The following is a 19,359-nucleotide window of genomic DNA, read 5'->3' as shown; positions in this document are numbered from 1 at the left end:
TTTATATGAGAACAAGGATTTTCTGTTTATTTGAAATAAGTATTTAATGGGTTATGTCATTGAACTTCTGTACCACATGAGAGAGCAAAAAACATGTGTTTGGACTTACTTGTTGTTTAATGCTACAACACCAACTGTACTTCTAGGAATTGACATACTGGCCACATAATTCCATTGGTGTCCCTCAGGGTCCCATCTTTCCACAGTATTTAGATAGCTCCAACCATCATGACCACCTACAGCATACATGGGTCCTTCTAGTGTGACTACACCTAAAGGATAAAATAGTATAAAGACTCACCTAGGTGTTTCAAACACAATATTCATTGTTTTTTGCAAACAAATGACTATTCAAAAATTAGTATTTTCTTGATTTTTGTATGCATGAATAAATAACTATGTCTGATAAGAATCTAGGTATGATCCTTTATTCCTGAGAAACTTTTAATCATATTTAATTGTGTCATTGAGTGGTATCAATGTTGCAATACTGAAGTCAAAAGAGGTAGTGAAATGCAGCACATTTCTAGGCATATAATGAAGGCTGGAAGCTGCTTTTTTTCTGGCATAGCTTCATTGCTGTTTTTTGATTCAAAGAGTAAATAAGATGCAATGTTCAATCTTAGCTAAATCTTGCAATGTGAGCTGAATGTGGCATGTCTTTTCAACTCCTGTTTTTCAATATAGAGATAAAAAGATTGGGGTGTGATAAATAAGTAAATAAGGCATTTTAAAAATTGCTACATGTTTGCAGTACATGATGAATACATTTATTGTGGGTAGTTGGTACATATACATGAGACATCTAATTTCTTTTTCTGCTTCCCCTTCCCCTCTCCCTCCTTCTCTTAGTTCCCTTCTCATTTGCCAAAAATATATCTCCCTATTTTGAAGATAGACAAGGTTTTTGAGGGTTTAACTAGAGATGTGTCTTGCTAGTTAATGTAAACAGCTACTTTGCCTCACTATGTGTTCTGGGAATTCACATTCACCATCTTTACTACCCCAATCAGCCTCTCAGTGGTATATTCCCATTACTCCTCTTATCTCTATACTAACATTTATTAAATTGACAAGAGCTTGCTCTGATTTCTTTGCCAGACATGCTTTCTGATCAATATTTAAGAATGAAAATGACATAACTGAGATGAATATTTATATAGCAAATTATTTGGCAGAGACCATGTACCGTATCAGGATTATTGGTGGCAAGAAAAACATCAGTCCTGAATCTGCCACTTTATAACTGTTTCAAACTATTTTTAAAAAAATCAATTACTCTAGTTTTCAAGGAACACTCTGACATTGAAAACATATGGCATCTGTTATGAAGAGTCAGGAGACAAATATTCAAGAGAATCAAAATTACTTTTGGTGAAATGTAGTTTTGGCTTTTCTTCGAAGATACATAATCCATCGATCTAGATATACAACCTGTCTGTATCATTGTCTAAATTGAGCTGAAAGTTGAGAGAAAGCTTTCTGTTGCATTCTTAGGTTCCTCAATATAATATAACCCTTCCAAAAGGTGCTATGTTTCATAATTTGGAGCCCCCTTAAAAAGTGGTGGAAATGATGCAAAACTAACAAGTATGACACTTCTTACAATTAAAGTTTAAGATGATACTAGCATTTGTTTAAGCTTTTCAGCAATTTGGAAAATAATTTGACTAAGATTTTTCCTAAATTCCAATAAAGTACACTTCAGGTTAATTTTTAAAGGCTTTAATACAATAAATTCTTAAGAAACTGTAACATTAAGCTCTTACCTAACCCATGTCTATGTGTTGACATGGGAGGCATCACCATCCAGATTTTTTCCACTGGGTTAAAGCATTCTACAGTATTCAAAGTTTTTAAACCATCTCTTCCTCCCACAATATAAAGCTTATTATCAATAACTGCAACTCCAAACTGAAGCCTACGGCCATTCATGGTGCCTATATCCAGCCAACTATTGGTCCTGAGGTCATATTTTTCAATTGTAGTGGTACCTGTTAAAAGAATATGAAACAATGTTAAAATCACTTACATTAAAATTTTAAATTAACATCATTCATATTATATTTTATTTGTATTGCAATATCAGTGATTACTCTTCAAAATAAGTAAGTAACCCAGATGATGCTATAATCTGAAAGCTTAGAAGGCTAATACCTTTATCACTTCTAGATCAGAATGAAAGAGTCACAATAACATAATTTAAATACATGGTTAAAACCATCATAACACGTTTTTTAGTTATACTACACTATTGCTCGTACTGATACAGGTGTCAAACATCACATTTTACAGTTTAAACTTCTTGGGTTCTATTACTAAGTATTTACAAATATTTTACAGTTTAATTATTTATGAACATTCAATATGCTCTCTTATGCCCTTTTCTTTTAGTTTGAGTTGTAGCTTGTTTATGTGTATGCACTGATTTAAAAGAAAAATGGCTAAATACAAGGAATGAAAATTATTTTTATTTAAATTATTAGTGCTTATTTTTTTGCTTTTCACCATTTGTATTATTATTAATTGTTATGCATTCAGTTTATTGCTACATTTTAAGTGCACAATATGATGACATTCATCATTGGGAATTTGTACCTGTACACGTTTTATCATGGTTATTTTTCCCCATTCGCCTGCCCTCCCTTCAACCCCTCCATGTCTCCCTATATAGATTTTATTGTGGCATTGTCATACATGCATATAACATGATTTTATTCTATCTACCCTCCCTAATCCTCTCATATGCCCTCTCCCCTCCCTGGAGCATTTCTCATTCCCCAATAGTCATCCTTGTATTTTAATGGCATATGTTTTTTCTAAATTCCATACATGAGAGAAAACATTCCATATTTGTCTTTTTGATACTGGTTTGAGTCATTTAACTTAATTATCTCCTCTTCTATCCATTTTCCTGAACATGGCCACATCTTTGTATCTGAATAATACTCTATTGTGTACATACCACATTTTTTATCCATTCATATGTTGATAGACATGTAGACTGATTCCATAAGGTGGCTGCTGTAACGCTTATTATAATTCACTCATAATAGTTTCTGTTATTTTTTTTAAAGCTGATTTTGTACAACAAAGAAGCTACAAAATATAACTTTGGCAGCAAAAGATAAATTATTATTCACTTCTACAATATATGTAAGACATTTTAAGGCAGATTTAGGGGACTTCATCTCATATTTACAAAGCTACCTCTAAGAATATGCAAAAACCACTATCTGCTCCATTACTGAGAGATTTTTGGAGAAAATGAAATGCATTTCTTACAATGAAAATAAAGTTAATATTCATTGGCTATGGTATGGGGTCATTTGAAGTTAAAATTTAAGCAGAATATATATTAGATCTATAGCTGATTCTGAAAGCTTGTTTTGGATTAGAGCTGTCTCGAATAAGATTATCTTTTCTGAGCTAAAGATATCTGAGTGATATTAAAGCTGGAATATCTACAAACACATTTACTTTCACTCTACTTGCTTTATTTATATTTTTCTGAACATTTTAGTTTTTCCACTTTGTTGTTCCAATTTTCCAAAATCTTTCTTCCTATATGTTTCTCCTTGTTTTAACTTTCTCCATTAGTTGATTTACCAAAGAGCTAATTTAGATTAAAAAATGAAAGCTAGGTTGAAATATTTATTAAAATTATGGAGATATTTATTACAAAATTGAATAAAGCCACATTAATTAGCTATATACAAAAGTTTTACACTGAAAGATGCATAAGTATGCCTTATGTTGGGTTATATTTTTACAGACATTAGATTAAATATAAGAGGTAACAATATCTCACACTTGTTTTAAAATGATGATTGTTTATAACAAGTATCTCTGTATTGTGACTTCGAAAGACTTCCCTATCTCCTTTCATACCTTCCCAAAATGTTCTAAGTAATCAAGATATAAGGTCTCTAGCTTACTATGGAAGCTCTACATTTAATGGAAAAAATAAATTAGATTTCATACTGAATTACTTTTTTAGAAATTTTATGTGTAAATCAACCTCCTGTTAGAATGTTGCAAACACTGTTTCAGTTCATTTTTAAGCTCTTACTTAACCCATATTTATGATCCTTGCAGAGGGAACAAAGCCTACCAAACATTACAGTTTTCCTAGGAACACTACTACAATTTCTGCAGTTGTGAATATATCTGACAGTGACACCCTACCGAGGTCCTCAGCCACACAGAACACACGCCGAATCAACCCGCTGCAGACAGGCAGGTCTGTGCACACCCTACCGAGGTCCTGAGTCATGCAGAAGATGCCTAATCACCCTGCTGCAGACAGGCAGGTCTGCCCACACCTCACCGAGGTCCCCAGTCATGAGGAACACATGCTGAATCAGCCCCCTGCAGACAGGCAGCCACCTGATTCCACAATACAAAGACTCAGAGGACACCAGACCACCAGACCAAGGTACTGAGTCCCACTGTTCCCGGCCCAGAGGTAGGGGCTTCTGAGCCGTCATCCCACTGCTCCTGGTCCAGAGGAAGGGGCTTCCTGGTCACCATCCCTCCCGCTGCTCCCAGCCCAGAGGAAAGGGCTTTTGGGCCACCTTCTGTCCAGCTGCTCCTGGCCTAGAGGAAGGGGCTTCTGAGCCACCATCCCACCACTCCTGGTGCAGAGGAAGGGGTTTCCCGGCCACCATTCCTCCAGGTGCTCCCAGCCCACAGGAAAGGGCTTTTGGGTCACCATCCCTACCACTGCTTGTGGCCCCTGTCCCACCTCACTCAGCTCAGAGGAGGTAATCAGTGCAGGCGCTAACAGCCCCACCACCAGTTGAAATGAGAAAACACGTAAATAAGTCTCAAAACCTAACTTCCAGATCACCTACAGCAACCCCAAAGGGAAATGAGATGGAAAACTCTGATACTCAACCACCTGGACCCACTGAACTGGCAACAAAAGGAGATCTGGAAAAAATGAAATCAGAAATAATTTCTCAGATAACAAGAGAAATTATGCCCCTAGTGCAAGACATGATTAATAAATCTAGAGAGGAGCTCAGGAACATGATGGAATCCCAACATAAGAAACAAATGGAATCCATAAAACAGATGCAAATAGATTTCCAGAACAAGAAAAAACTCCATTGAAAGTCTACACAGCAGAATGAGCCAGTGTGAGGACAGAATTTCAGATAGAGAAGGTAAGATTGCAATTAGTGACCAGGAATAGAAAAATTGCTTCAAAATTATAAGGGAACATGAGAAATCAATCCAGCAGCTGCTAGATGATGCAAAAAAGAATAACGTAAGACTGATTGGGCTCAATGAAGAAACAGGAGAGAGTGGAGATGACGTAAAAAATCTCTTCACAGAAATAATGGCAGAAAGCTTCCCAAGCAGGGGAAAAGAGCTTGACATACAGATAAGTGAGGCATATAGGACTCCAAATAGCCTTGATCAAAAAACATTTACACATAGGCATATAATTGTTAAGATTCCAGAAACACAACAGAAGAACAAAGTTCTCCAAGCAGTCAGAGAAAAGAAACAAATCACATACAAAGGAAAGCCCATCAGAATCACAGCAGACTTCTCAACACAAACCATCAAGGCAAGAAGAGCTTGGAGTGACATATTCCAAGCCCTAAAAGAAAACAGCCTCCAAACCAGATTGATGTACCATGCAAAACTATCTTTCCAAAATGGATGGAGAAATAAGGTACTTTCAGGACAAAGAGCACCTTAGGAACTTCATGAATACCAAACCAGCACTCCAAAGAATTTTACACAATATCCTAGGAACAGACATTGAGGATCACAACCCCAGGAAGCAAAGAAGAATGTACCCATCTGGCATGACAAGAAATTAAATGTAAAGGGGGAGAACCCAACAAAAAGAAAAAGTCATGGCAATGACAAGTCAATACGTTTCAGTTATAACCATCAACGTTAATGATCTCAATTCACCAGTCAAAAGAAATAGACTGGCAGAATGGGTCAAGAAGCAAAATCCAACAATATGCTGCATACAAGAAACATACTTAATTCAAAAGGAAACTCATGAATGAAAGTTAAAGGGTGGAAAACAATACTCAATGTGACAGGAACCCGAAAAAAAGGAGTAGCTATCCTCTTGGCAGATCAAGTAGATTTCAAACCAACACTGATTAAGACAGATGAAGAAGGGCACTACATCCTTGTAAAGGGAAGAATCCAAGAGGAAGAGATGACAATCATAAATATCTATGCACCAAAAACTAATGCACCCAACTATATAAAACAAATACTAACAGACATTAAAAGTCATATATGCACTAATACAATTGTAGTGGGGGACCTCAATACCCCACTGTCACAAATAGATAGATCAACTAGACTAAAAATAAGTAATGAAATACTAGAACTCAATCGAACTCTTGAACAAATGAACTTAACAGATGTTTACAGAGTCTTCCACCCCACAAAATCAGAATATACATTCTTCTCAGATGCACATGGGTCATTCTCAAAAATAGACCACATACTCACACATATAACATGTTTAAGTAAGTGCAAAGGAATTGAAGTTATTCCCTGTACATTATCAGACCATAGTGTGATGAAATTGGAGATCCATAGCAAAAGAAACTCAAAAAATTTAATAAACATGTGGAAATTGAACAACACACTTCTGAATAACCAATGGGTCACAGAGGAAATTAAAGAAGAAATCAGACAGTTCCTTCAATTAAATGACAATGACAATGCAACATATTGGATTCTATGGGACACAATGAAAGCTGTCTTATGAGGGAAATTCATAGCAGTGAATACGCATATTAGGAAAACAGAACAATCCCAATTAAACAACCTGATGCTGAACCTCAAGCTTCTAGAAAAAGAAGAGCAGGACAACCCCAGAGCTCATAGAAGGGAGGAAATTATAAAGATCAGAGGAGAAATCAATGCAATGGAGACTAAGAGAATGATACAAAAAAATCAATGAAGCCAAGAGTTGGTTCTTCGAAAGAATCAACAAAATTGACAAACCTTTAGCTAGATACATATGAAGTACCAAAGTTGAGTGAAGAAGACCTAAAAATTCTGAACAACCCAATATCAACCAATGAAATTGAAAATGTAATTAAAAACTTATCAACCAAGAAAAGCCAGGACCCTGGTGGCTTCACTGCTGAATTCTACAAGACATTTAGAGAGGAACTGCTGCCACTACTGTTTAAACTCTTCAATGAAACTGAAAGGGAAGCAACACTCCCAAATTCATTCCTGGAGGAAGCATCACCTTGATCCCCAAAGCAGAGGAAGACCCAACTGAAAAACAGAACTATAAGCCAATCTCACTAATGAACATAGATGCAAAAATCCTTAATAAGATAATGGCAAACAGAATGCAGAAGATCATCAAGAAGATCATACACCCTGATCAAGTGGGATTCATCCCAGGGATGCAGGGATGGTTCAATATACGCAAATCAGTTAATGTAATACACTATATCAATAGAGCCAAGAACAAAAACCATATGATTATCTCCATAGATGCAGAAAAAGCATTTGACAAAATCCAACATGCATTTATGATAAAAACCCTACAAAAAATTGGAATAGATGGTCTCTACCTCAAACTGATAGAAGCCATCTATGAATATATCTGACAGTGATTTGCTTTATTAATTTAAAAAATGATGTAAAAGTTACTATATCTGTCTTGATTTATACTCTTCCATATTCTTTTAGAATTCATTGTTTTTAATAAATAAAAATTTACAGAATAGCTTTTACATGCAAGATATGCAAAGTTTATCATACGATCATTTTAAAATTTTGACTTGTATCATACTTAGAACTGTCTAAATATTCTTTTACATACATTGTGGGAGTTATATCTACACCAGCTATTTATATAGTATCTATATTTAACAACTAATCTTAAGTTTATTGTAAGAGGGAGGAAATTAAAGTAGCCCTCCATTTTCTAGACTTCAAAAGGTGAAAGTTCAAGAAGTATTTAAGAGTAACTGAAACAATACACTATAAGAAAATATGTATATATAGACATTCTTTTTATAATTGTGTGAAGGAATGTGTTGTCACTTTTTTTACGTAATACTGATTTATATAAATAAGCGATATACCTTTTAAAAGCTTTTTGTTACACTTTGATATTTTTTATTTTCTTGTTGTTCCTACATGCTCATCCTAGTTTTTCAACAGTTTTTAAGACCTCAAAGAGAGTGGATAACTTTGGTGTATCTTATGTAGTGGTAGTGCAGTATAAAGATCATAGAATTTGAGCAAGGATTGCATTTTCAGTTTATCTTGATGTCTAATTTTGGGTTGGCTATCTAATCTTAAAATGTGCAAAACAGAAATAATGAAGCTTCTCATTAGGATTCGAAAATTTTACAAAATGTCAGTCAAGTAGCAGTTACACAAAATGGTAGATTTTACCATTCTTCTAGTAATTTGGAACTTCCTGTAGAGCCTCCTATATTTTCTCCACACAGTAGGAAGTCAAAGGGTTTCAAAACAATGACCTCTACTTCCCATACTAAACCATAGTAGTAGAATTCAGGGATTATAGGTTCATGCTTCATTCGTTTTCAAGAACTGATAAGAAGTTCTAGATATTTATGACCATTTTTTAAAAAGTTCTTTATATTATAATAAGGAAAACTCTGAAGAAACTGACCAAAATAGAAACAAACATGAAGTTTCCGTTTCTCATTTTACACAATAGGCCTTTAAAAATATCAGAAATAAAAGGAAACTGCACTTACATTTTTTTATTCAGTAGCTTTTAATTTAAATAACAAACAAGAAACCTAACAAAACCATTAATATTCATTCCATTCAAGAAAATGCAATAAAATATGAATTTTTTAGACTTGAAATTAATTATAATATCTCATTATGTTTGTAATTTCTGAAGAATGTTAGTTCTCTGAAGTGACCTTACAACTTTGGAAATAGTTCACCTTTTAAAAATAGATGCTATCTTTATCCGGAGCTTCTCTCCGCGGGTTGGCCAAGCAGCCTGGGGCTCCTTGGCTGTGTTCTAGTTCCTGTCCACTGCATGGTGAGGTCCCAGGAGTATCTTGGAGCCCTGCCTTCATCCGGTGCTCAGCTTAGCCACCACTCAGGCACGTGCAAGGCCCAATTCCACCCCCCCTTCCCCCCCCCAACCGCCTTATGGCTCTTCTGCTACCTGGTCCCTCAGAACAGAGGCACAGGGGATTATACTTCACATAGTTAAATGTGATAGATTAATAACTACCACAAATTCTTTTTCTAAGCTGTGCTCGATGCTATGGTACTGCTGATTGTAACTCTTGGCCTAACATGTTGTGATTGATCTAATCAGTTTTCCTTCCTGGTGTAAGGAAAATATAATAGCTTCAGAGTCATTAGAGCCTCAAAACCTAAACACAAGCCATATCTGGAAGACACCTCTGAAAAGCAATCAATCCACAGGGGTTTTAAACACAAGCAGCAAAGATACCTGCATTAAGAAATTTTGAAATATCAATCCAGGAATTAAACCAAGGACAGTACCAAAAGCAAAAATGAGAAGACATTTAAGCAAGGCACAAACGCAGGCTTCCATGCCACAAAAAGGAAATTCTTGGCAAAATGAGGTGGAAAAGTCAGATAATCAACCACCTGGACACCCTGAACTGCTAGCACAGGAAGTAACAAAACAGATGCATGAGGCTCTGGAAAATTTCAAAGCAGAAATAATCTCCCAGATAAATACAGAGATGGTGAGTAGAGTGAAAGACATGATTAGAGGCTCAAGAGCAGAAACAGACAAGAAAATAGATGAGATCAGAAACATGCTGGAAGCCATGAATGGACAGCATAAGAAAGAAATGGAAACCATGATCACCCAACACAAGAAAGAAATGGAATCCATGAAACAGATTCAAACAGATATTCAGGAGATTAAAAACTCCATTGAAAGCATGCAGAGCAGACTAAGAGAATCTGAAGACAGAATATCAGATATAGAAGACAGGATCACAGTTAAGGACCAGGAAAACAGAGATTTCTTAAAGATAGTAAGGCACCATGAGAAATCAATCCAACAGCATCTAGATGATGCAAAGAAGAATAACATAAGACTCATAGGAGTCCATGAAAAAACAGGAAAAAGTACAATTGACATAAAAAAACTGTTCACAGAAGTAATAGTAGAAAACTTCCCAGACAGAGGTGGAGAATTGGACGCACAGATAAGTGAGGCATATAAAACTCCACCCAGCCATGATCAAAAAAATAATCTACACCTAGGCTATAATAGTCAAGATCCTGGAAACCCAACAGGAGAACAAAATTCTACAGGCAGTTAGAGAAAAGAAACAAATCACCTACAAAGGAAAGTTCATCAGAATCACAGCAGATTTCTCAACACAAACCCTCAAATCAAGGAGAGCCTGGAGTGAAGTATTCCAAGCCCTAAAAGAAAATAACTACCAACCTAGACTGTTGTATCTGGCAAAATTATCTTTCAAAATCGATGGGGAAATTAGATACTTTCACGACAAAGAACACCTGAGAAATTTCATGAACACCAAACCAGCACTCCAAACAATTTTAAGCAATATCCTAGAAAAAGACAATGAAGATCACAACTCCATGAGGGCCAACACAGAGAAGACACCATGCAAGGTAAGGCACTAAAGGGAAAGGGGGAACAATTAAGAAAAGAGCCAACAACAATAAAACATCATGGCGAGAATGAGTCAATATCTCTCAATTATAACTATCAATGTTAATGGCATCAATTTGCCAATCAAAAGAAATAGACTGGCAGAATGGATTAAAAAGAAAAATGCAACAATATGCTGTATACAAGACACACACCTAACTCAAAAAAGAAACTCATAGGCTGAATGTAAAAGGATGGAAAACAGTTCTCCACATGACAGGAACCTAGAATAAAGCAGGCATAGCAATCTTATTTGCAGACAAAGTAGATTTCAAACCAAAACTAATTAAGAGAGACAAAGATGGTCACTACATCCTTGTGTAGGGCACAATCCACGAGGAAGAGATGACAATCCTAAATATATATCCACCAAATACAAATGCCCCCAACTATACAAAACAAATATTAATGGACATGAAAAACCAAATAAGCACTAATACAATAGTAGTGGGGGACCTCAACACCCCTCTATCACAAATAGATCAACTAGAAAAAATATTAACAATGAAATTCTAGAACTGAACCAAGCTATTGGACAAATGGACTTAATAGATGTTTACGGAATGTTCCACCCCACAAAATCAGAATACACATTCTTTTCAGCTTCACATGGATCATTCTCCAAAATAGATCACATGCTATCTCACAAGACATATCTAAGTAAATATAAAAGAATCGAAGTTATCCCCTGTATATTATCAGAGCACAGTGCAATAAAATTGGAGATCAATAACATAAGAAACTTCAAAACTCCCACAAACACATTGAAATGGAACAATACCCTCCTGAACAACCAATGGGTGACAGAGGAAATTAAAGAAGAAATTAGACAGTTTCTACAAGTAAATGATAATGCCAGTGCAACATACAGGAATCTGTGGGAAACAATGAAAGCAGTTCTATGCAGGAAACTCATAGCAGTGAATGCCCATATTAGGACAACAGAGAGAACTCAGTTAAATAACCTAATGCAGAACTTCAGGCTCCTAGAAAAGAAGAGCATAACAACCCCAAAGCTCATACAAGAAAGGAAATTATAAAAATCCAAGCAGAAATCAATCCAATGGAGACTAAGAGAAAGATACAAAAAAAAAAAATCAATGAATCAAGAGCTGGTTTTTTTAAAGAATAAATAAAATTGATAAGCCTTTACCCAACCTTATCAAAAAAAGGAAAGGAAAGAAAAGTCTCAAATCCATGCAATTAAGAATGAAAAAGGTGAAGCCACAACAGATCCACCAGAAATTCAGAGGAACATCAATACCTGCTTTGAGAACTTGTACTATAATAAAATGGAAAACACAGAAGAAATGGAAAGATTCCTAGATACATACAAATTGCCAAAGTTAAATGAAGAAGACAGAAATTATAAACACCCCAATTACAATGAGTGAAATTGAAAATGTAATAAAAAATATACCAACAAAGAAAAGCCCAGGTCCTGATGGTTTCACTGCTGAATTCTACAAGACATTTAAAGAAGAACTATCACCATTACTCTTTAAACTCAGCAAGGAAATTGAAAGGGAAGCAAGGCTTCCAAATTCTTTCCTGGAAGCAAGTGTTACATTGATTCCAAAACCAGGCAAAGACCCAACCCCAAAAGAGAGCTACAGACCAATCTCACTAATGAACATAGATGCAAAAATCCTCAACAAGATACTGGCAAACAGAATACAGAGGATCATCAAGAAAATCGTACACCCTGACCAAGTCAGATTTATCCTCGGGATGCAAGGATGATTCAACATCCGTAAATCAATAAATGTAACACACCATATTAACAGTCAAGGACAAAAACCATATGATCATCTCAATAGATGCAGAAAAGGCATTTGACAAAATTCAGCACCGATTCATGATAAAAATGCTACAAAAAATTGGAATAGAAGGTCTTTATCTCAACCTGATTAAGGCTATCTATGTAAAACAAACAGCCAACATCCCATTAAATGGTCAAAAACTGAAAACTTTCATGCTAAAATCAGGAACAAGACAAGGATGCCCACTATCACCACTTCTGTTCAATACTGTACTGGAAACATTAGCCATAGCAATTAGACAAGAAAAAGAAATAAAAAGAATAAAGATAGGAAAGGATGAAGTGAAACTGTCATTATTTGCTGATGATATGATACTTTGCATAGAAGACCCAAAAAACTCGGTCAAAAACCATCTAGACTTAATTGACAGATTCATTAGAGTAGCTAGATATAAGGTCAACACTCAAAAGACAATAGCCTTCTTATATGAAAATAGCAGACCCATTGAGAAAGAAATTCAGGAAATAATTCCTTTTACAATAGCATGTAAAAAAATGAAATATCTAGGAATCAACCTAACAAAGGAAGCAAAAGACCTCTACACTGAAAACTACAGAATTCTGAAGTTGGAGATCGAAGAGGATATAAGAAAGGGAAAGATATCCCTTGTTCCTGGTTAGGAAAAATCAATGTAGTGAAAATGGCCATACTTCCAAAACTACTATGTAGATTTAATGAAATACTGATTGAAATTCCAAAAATATACTTCACAGAACTAGAGAAAACAATCCAAAAATTCATTGGGAAGCAGAAGAAACCTAGAATAGCAAAAGCAATTCTGGGCAACAGAGATATGGCTGGGAGAATCACAATCTCCAACTTGAAACTATACTACAAAGCTACTGTGATAAAAGCAACATGGAACTGACAAAGAAACAGACCCAAGGAGCAATGGAATAGATTAGAAGATGCAGAAACAACTGCAGACATACTCGGTCACCTCATCTTTGACAAAGGAGCCAATTGCCCTCATTGGAGAAAAGATAGCCTGTTCAATAAATTGTGTTGGAAAAACTGAATTTCAACCTGCCAAAGATTAAAACTAGACCCATACCTATCACTGTGCACTAAACTAAGATCGAAGTGGATTAAAGAGCTAAATATCAAGACAGAAACAGTAAACTTGCTGGAAGATATGTTATGTAGAACTCTCAATGACATTGGCATAGGAAAAGACTTCATGAACAAAACTTCAGTAGCATGGGACCTAGCACAAGGAATCAACAACTGGGACTTCATCTTATTAAAAAGCTTCTGCACTGCAAGAGAAACTACCAACAGAGCTAAGAGACAACCTACAATATGGGAAGAAATTTTTAGCAGCTGTACCTCAGACAAAGGTCTACTATCTAGAATATATAAAGAACTGAAAAAAATCATACCCCCCAAATTCAAAGACCCAGTTCAAAAATGGGCATCCAAAATGAACAGATCTTTCTCAGATAAAGAAGAAAAAACAGCAAATTAATAAATGAAAAAATGTTCAACATCACTGGTCATTCAAGAAAGGCAGATGAAAACAACACTGAGATTCCACCTCACCCCACGAAGAATGGCTGCTATCTTGAAATTAACCAATAACAAATGCTGGCGGGGCTGTGGGGAAAGAGGAACCCTGCTCCACTGCTGGTGAGAGTGTAGACTGGTGCAAGCACTGTGGAAATCAGTATGGAGATACATCAAAGAACTAGGACTGGAAGTCCTATTTGACCCCGCTATTCCACTGCTGGAGATCTTCCCCAAAGAATTAAAAGCATCATACCACAGTGATATATGTGCACCTATGTTTATAGAGGCACAATTTGTAATAGCTAAGGATTGGAAACAGCCCAAGTGCCCATCAACTGGAAACTGGATAAAGAAGATGTGGTGTTTTTATTGAATGGAGTACTACTCAGCCATAAAGAATGAGAAGCTAGAGTCATTTATAGCTAAATGGATGCATATTGAGGCCATACTCTTAAGTGAAATAAATAGGTCACATGTGTAAATACCGAATGGTAAATCTGGTGTGAGAAACTGAAAGTGTATATAAGGATGACAATGATTAAAATGAATAATTGATAATTTGAAATAGGAAAAGGTCCAAAAAGTGAAGGAGTGGCAGGAGGATAAGGGGAAAGGGAATAAAGGAAAGGAAAAATTATGAGAAAGAAAAAAAAATGGAAACAGAGTCTATGTAAATAGCTAAGGGTGGTGGGGGTGAAGGGGATATAGGTAATGGGGAAAAAAATAAGAACTAAGATACATCATGTTCAGGTACAAACACCCAATGATAAATGTAAATGTATTGTATGCCTAAAATGTACCAATTAATATATAAATAAATAAATAAATAAATAAATAAAAATAGATGCTATGGTATGAATATATCCTCTAGAATTAATGTGTTGGAAAATTAATCCCTGATGTCAATACTGAGAGTTTGTTGGATGACTAAGAGGTGATAAAATCATGAGTCACTGGCCTCATACATGTATTAATGTTGCTGCCATGAGACTGAATCAGTTAAAAGAGCAAGTTGTTATAAATAAAAATACATCTTTTTTTTTTGTACCAAAAAAAAGAATATCATCGTTCATATATAACAGTAATACACTGATACAAGCTAAAATCTCTAGCACAGGAGGAGAGGTGAAATGGTACATATTCACATAACAGAATTTTTTTTCTTGAATTTTTTTATTGATACATTTTAGGTATATAACACATTTACATTTCTCCTTGGGAACTTGTACCTTTACATGATGCATCTTGGTTCTTATTTTTTTCCCATTCCTAGCCCTCCCTTCACCCCCTCCATCCTTCCCTATTTACAAAGACTTTATTTCCATTTTTTCCATTTCTCCTCATTTTTCCTTTCCCTTCTTTCTTTCCCCTGCCCCTCCCACTAGATCTACCCCTTTGGACCTTTTCTTCCTATTTTGCATTATCGATTATTCATTCCAATCATTGGTACATTTTAGGTATACAATAAAATGACATTCATCATTGGAAATTTGCACCTTTACATAATCTCTCTTGGTTCTTATTTTTCACCCTTGCCTAGCCCTCCTTCCAACCCCTCCATTCCTCCCTATTTACAAAGATTTTTGTCCCTATTTTTCCATTTTCTCATATTAATCCCATTCCCTTCTTTCCTTTCCCCTACCCCTCCCACTTCCTTCCACTTTGCCCCTTTTCTTCCTATTTTGCATTACCTATTATACATTTTAGCTCTTATTTATACTTTCAGTATCTCACACCAAAGAAACTGTTTGGTATTTATACATGTGTGTCCTATTTATTTCACTTAAGAGTATCGCCTCAATGTGCAACCATTTAGCTATAAATTTCTCTAATTTCTCATTTTTATGGCTGAGTAGTACTCCATTTTATTTTAAAAAAACCCCACATTTTCTTTATCCAGTTTCCAGTTGATGGGCATTTGGGCTCTTTCCAAGTTTTATCTATCACAAACTGTGCTGCTATGAACATAGGTGCACATATATCACTGTGGTATGATTCTTTCAATTCTTTGGGGAAGATACCCAGTAGGGGAATAGTTCCTATGGATTTTGTTGAATGCTTTTTCTGCATCTATTGAGATGATCATATGGTTTTTGTCCTTGACTCTGTTAATATGGTGTATTACATTATTGAACAGACATTTCTTAGACAAGGAAGTAAAAGCAGAAAACAAATATATAAAAAAATGTTCAACCTCACTCGTCATTCAAGAGATGCAAATGAAAACAACACTGAGATTCCACCTCAGAATGGCTGCTATCAAGAAATCAACAAATAACAAATGCTGGCTGGGTTTTGGGGAGAAAGGAACCCTTCTCCATTGCTGGTGGGAGTGCAGACTGGTGCAACCACTGTGGAAGTCAGTATGGAGATATGTCAAAGAACTAGGACTAGAGGTCCCATTTCACCCAGCTATTCCCCTGCTGGGTATCTTCCCAAAAGAATTAAAGGAATCATACCTCAGTGATATATGTGCACCCATGTTCATAGCGGCACAGTTTGGAACATATTTAGCAGCACCGCTAAAGCCTGGAAGCAGCCCAAGTGCCCATCAACTGGAAACTGGATAAAGAAAATGTGTTTTTTTTATAAAATGGAGTACTACTCAGCCATAAAGAATGAAAAACTAGAGTCATTTATAGCTAAATGGATGCATATCGAGGCCATACTCTTAAGTGAAATAAATAGGACACACATGTGTAAATACTGAATAGTTTCACTAGTGTGAGAAACTGATAGTGTAAATAAGGGTTAAAATGATTAAAATGAATACTTGATAATTTGAAATAGGAAAAAAGGTCCAAAGATGAAGGAGTGAAGGGAGGGGAAGGGGGAAGGAAAAGAGGGAAAGGAAAAACTATGAGAAAAGAAAAAAAATGGAAATGAAATCTATGTAAAAAAGGGAGGACAGAGGGGGTGAAGGGTGCACAGGTAATGGGGAAAAAAAAAGAACCAAGATATATCATGTACAGGTACAAACACCCAATGATAAATGTAAAGAATTGTGTACCTAAAATGTACCAATAAAAGAACAAAAAATAAAGAAAAGAAAATGCCTCTTCTTTGAAGATAGTTTCTAAATTAATTAATTTGTCTTTTTTACCTTTCAGAGCATCCATGCCTCCCACAGCATAAAGTGCCCCTACAGTTGATTTTCTGGGCTTTGTTCGAGGGCTTTGCATCATGGGTCTTCTCTCAGGTAAGAGATGATATTTCATAGCTTCCATTAGGAGCTTCTGACACTCAAGATCACCAGTAAACATGGAACTATTTTCAAGATCTGCCAGTAGCTGAAAAGTAATAATTTATGGCATACAAAAAAAAAAAAATCACCATTAGAAAGAACATACTTTAGTTATATAACTTGGGAGGAAACATGCTAATTCAAATGTAAATTTTATAGTTTTGAATATTTTGTTACTTATTTTTTAATTTCACTTATGCTAATTAAATGCTTCATAGTAGTAGTTAATGACTTAATTGATAGTGTTCATATTTTGAATATATACGTATACCCTCAGAAGTGGTAAGAGTGAAAAAAACACTTATAAAAAGTGTTACTGAAGCATGCATGGTATCACATGCCTATAATCCTAGCACTCAGAAATTTGAGACAAAATAGTTGCAAGTTTGAGGCCAGCCTAGGCTTTCCAGTGAAACTCTTTTTCAAAAGAACAACAACAAAAATAAATAAATAAACAAATAAAAAAGTCTGAGGATGTAACTCATTGCAAGGATTTATTCCTTCATACTCTAGGGTAAAAATTATTGAATCGTAACTCTAGCTACTCGAGATATTGATAAGTCTGTGAATTTGAGGCCGGCATCCTGTTTCGAAAAAATTTGGGGATGTACCTCAGTGATAGAGTTATTGGTTAGTATGCACAAGGTCTTGGATTCAATCACTAATACTGCAAGAAAAATAAATAAATGAAAGAAGCCAGAAAGAAAGGCTGTGATTTTTCAGTCTCTCCTGTTCAACTGCATGTAGCTAATGAAAGTAGTGATTTTTTTAGTGGATTTTGGGTGAGAGTAGTGGCGATGATCATGCAAACCTGCTCTATAAAAACAATATAACCCGTAGAAGCCTGAATCTTTATCACCAAATCACTTCTATATTCTGATAGTGGGTGTTTTTTAAATTGGTTAATGTGTATGGATTAGTAACAAGTCAAGACATAAGCAAAAATAGATGATAAATCTTACCATTATCTGACAGACAATAAGATCCAAATTGATATTAGTAAATGCTAGGCAAAATATTTTTCCTGAGATGAATAAGAGAGAAGTTAAAGTATACTTCAGAATGCTGTCAAGAGTTATATTATATCGGCTTCCAAAGCAACCAGGTTTTGTTGGAATGGGGTGTTAATCTCATCTCACAGATCTTTTCTGAAATTTCTTGCTTTGCTTTGGTTAACTTCAGTTCTGTCCTCGTCACCTGTAATCTCTGATCAATTGCTATTTTTACTTCCCTGAGGGGACTCTTAGCATTTCTTCAACTGCATATGCTGTTGGAAATATGTTTGAAGATTAAGTTATGTAATTTTTTGTAAAAATATTCTTCAGTGTTATATCATCATCTTCATATAATTCGCTTCTAAAATATTTGTTTAAAGAACTTTAAAACTTGTTTTAGAAAACCTATACTGTATGCTAAACTTATCATTCATATCATCTGGAGAAGTCCACATAATCCATATTGGGCATAAGGCATATGCAGATGTAAAAGGACAAGGTACCACTGGTTGTACATTTGATCTGGAAATTACCTTTCATCACCAAAATAAGTAAGGAAACGTCAACTAATTGTTCTCTTTTTGAAAAAAAATGTCAAATGGAATTAAACAAGAATAAAATTAAGGGATTATAATTCTTACACTAGTCCAGTCTAAATATTTTGTGTGTCTAAAAATCATACGGAAAATGTATTAATCCATAGATTCCATGTACTGACCAGCAAAAATTGCTTCAGTTGATGTGGGGTTTGGCCTGAAAAATTAAGCATCTATCAAACATGGAAGCAATGTCATGCTATTGGTCCAGGAACATTTTAATTGGTGATATCTTTGAAAATCTTATAAATCGGATTGACATAGACCCCCTTTGGAGAATAACGCACATAAGTGTACACATGTTTACACAAACATTATTTCTATAAATTCTGCAGTTCAGTATCAATTCTAAATTTAGAATTTTGGGTTTCTAAATTACATATACTGTATATTTTAATGTTTATCTTTTTGGTGCTATTATTGCCTTGCATTTGGAAAAATCTGTTATACTCAAGATATCAATGAATGTTATCTCATCACAGATAGATTATTAAGAGCAAGTATGCAGTTTCAT

General features: G+C 35.2%; 1 protein-coding gene across 1 annotated transcript in view; it reads right to left on the bottom strand.

The window, feature by feature from the left end:
• Klhl4 (kelch like family member 4) overlaps nucleotides 1-19,359 on the bottom strand; it is a 137,423-nt gene that overhangs the window by 20,642 nt on the left and 97,422 nt on the right. Inside the window, exons 6-8 of the mRNA XM_004868868.3 lie at nucleotides 17,114-17,300; nucleotides 1,770-1,994; nucleotides 110-272 (exon numbers count right to left, since the gene is read on the bottom strand). Coding sequence (XP_004868925.1) covers nucleotides 110-272; nucleotides 1,770-1,994; nucleotides 17,114-17,300 — 575 coding nt within the window. The remainder of the gene's footprint in view (nucleotides 1-109; nucleotides 273-1,769; nucleotides 1,995-17,113; nucleotides 17,301-19,359) is intronic.

Source organism: Heterocephalus glaber, unplaced genomic scaffold (genome assembly GCF_053883595.1).
Source record: "Heterocephalus glaber isolate CG9 unplaced genomic scaffold, H.glaber_assembly_v1.0 deba00001613, whole genome shotgun sequence".
Taxonomy (NCBI): domain Eukaryota; kingdom Metazoa; phylum Chordata; class Mammalia; order Rodentia; family Bathyergidae; genus Heterocephalus; species Heterocephalus glaber.
This window is presented reverse-complemented; position numbering and strand designations above follow the sequence as displayed.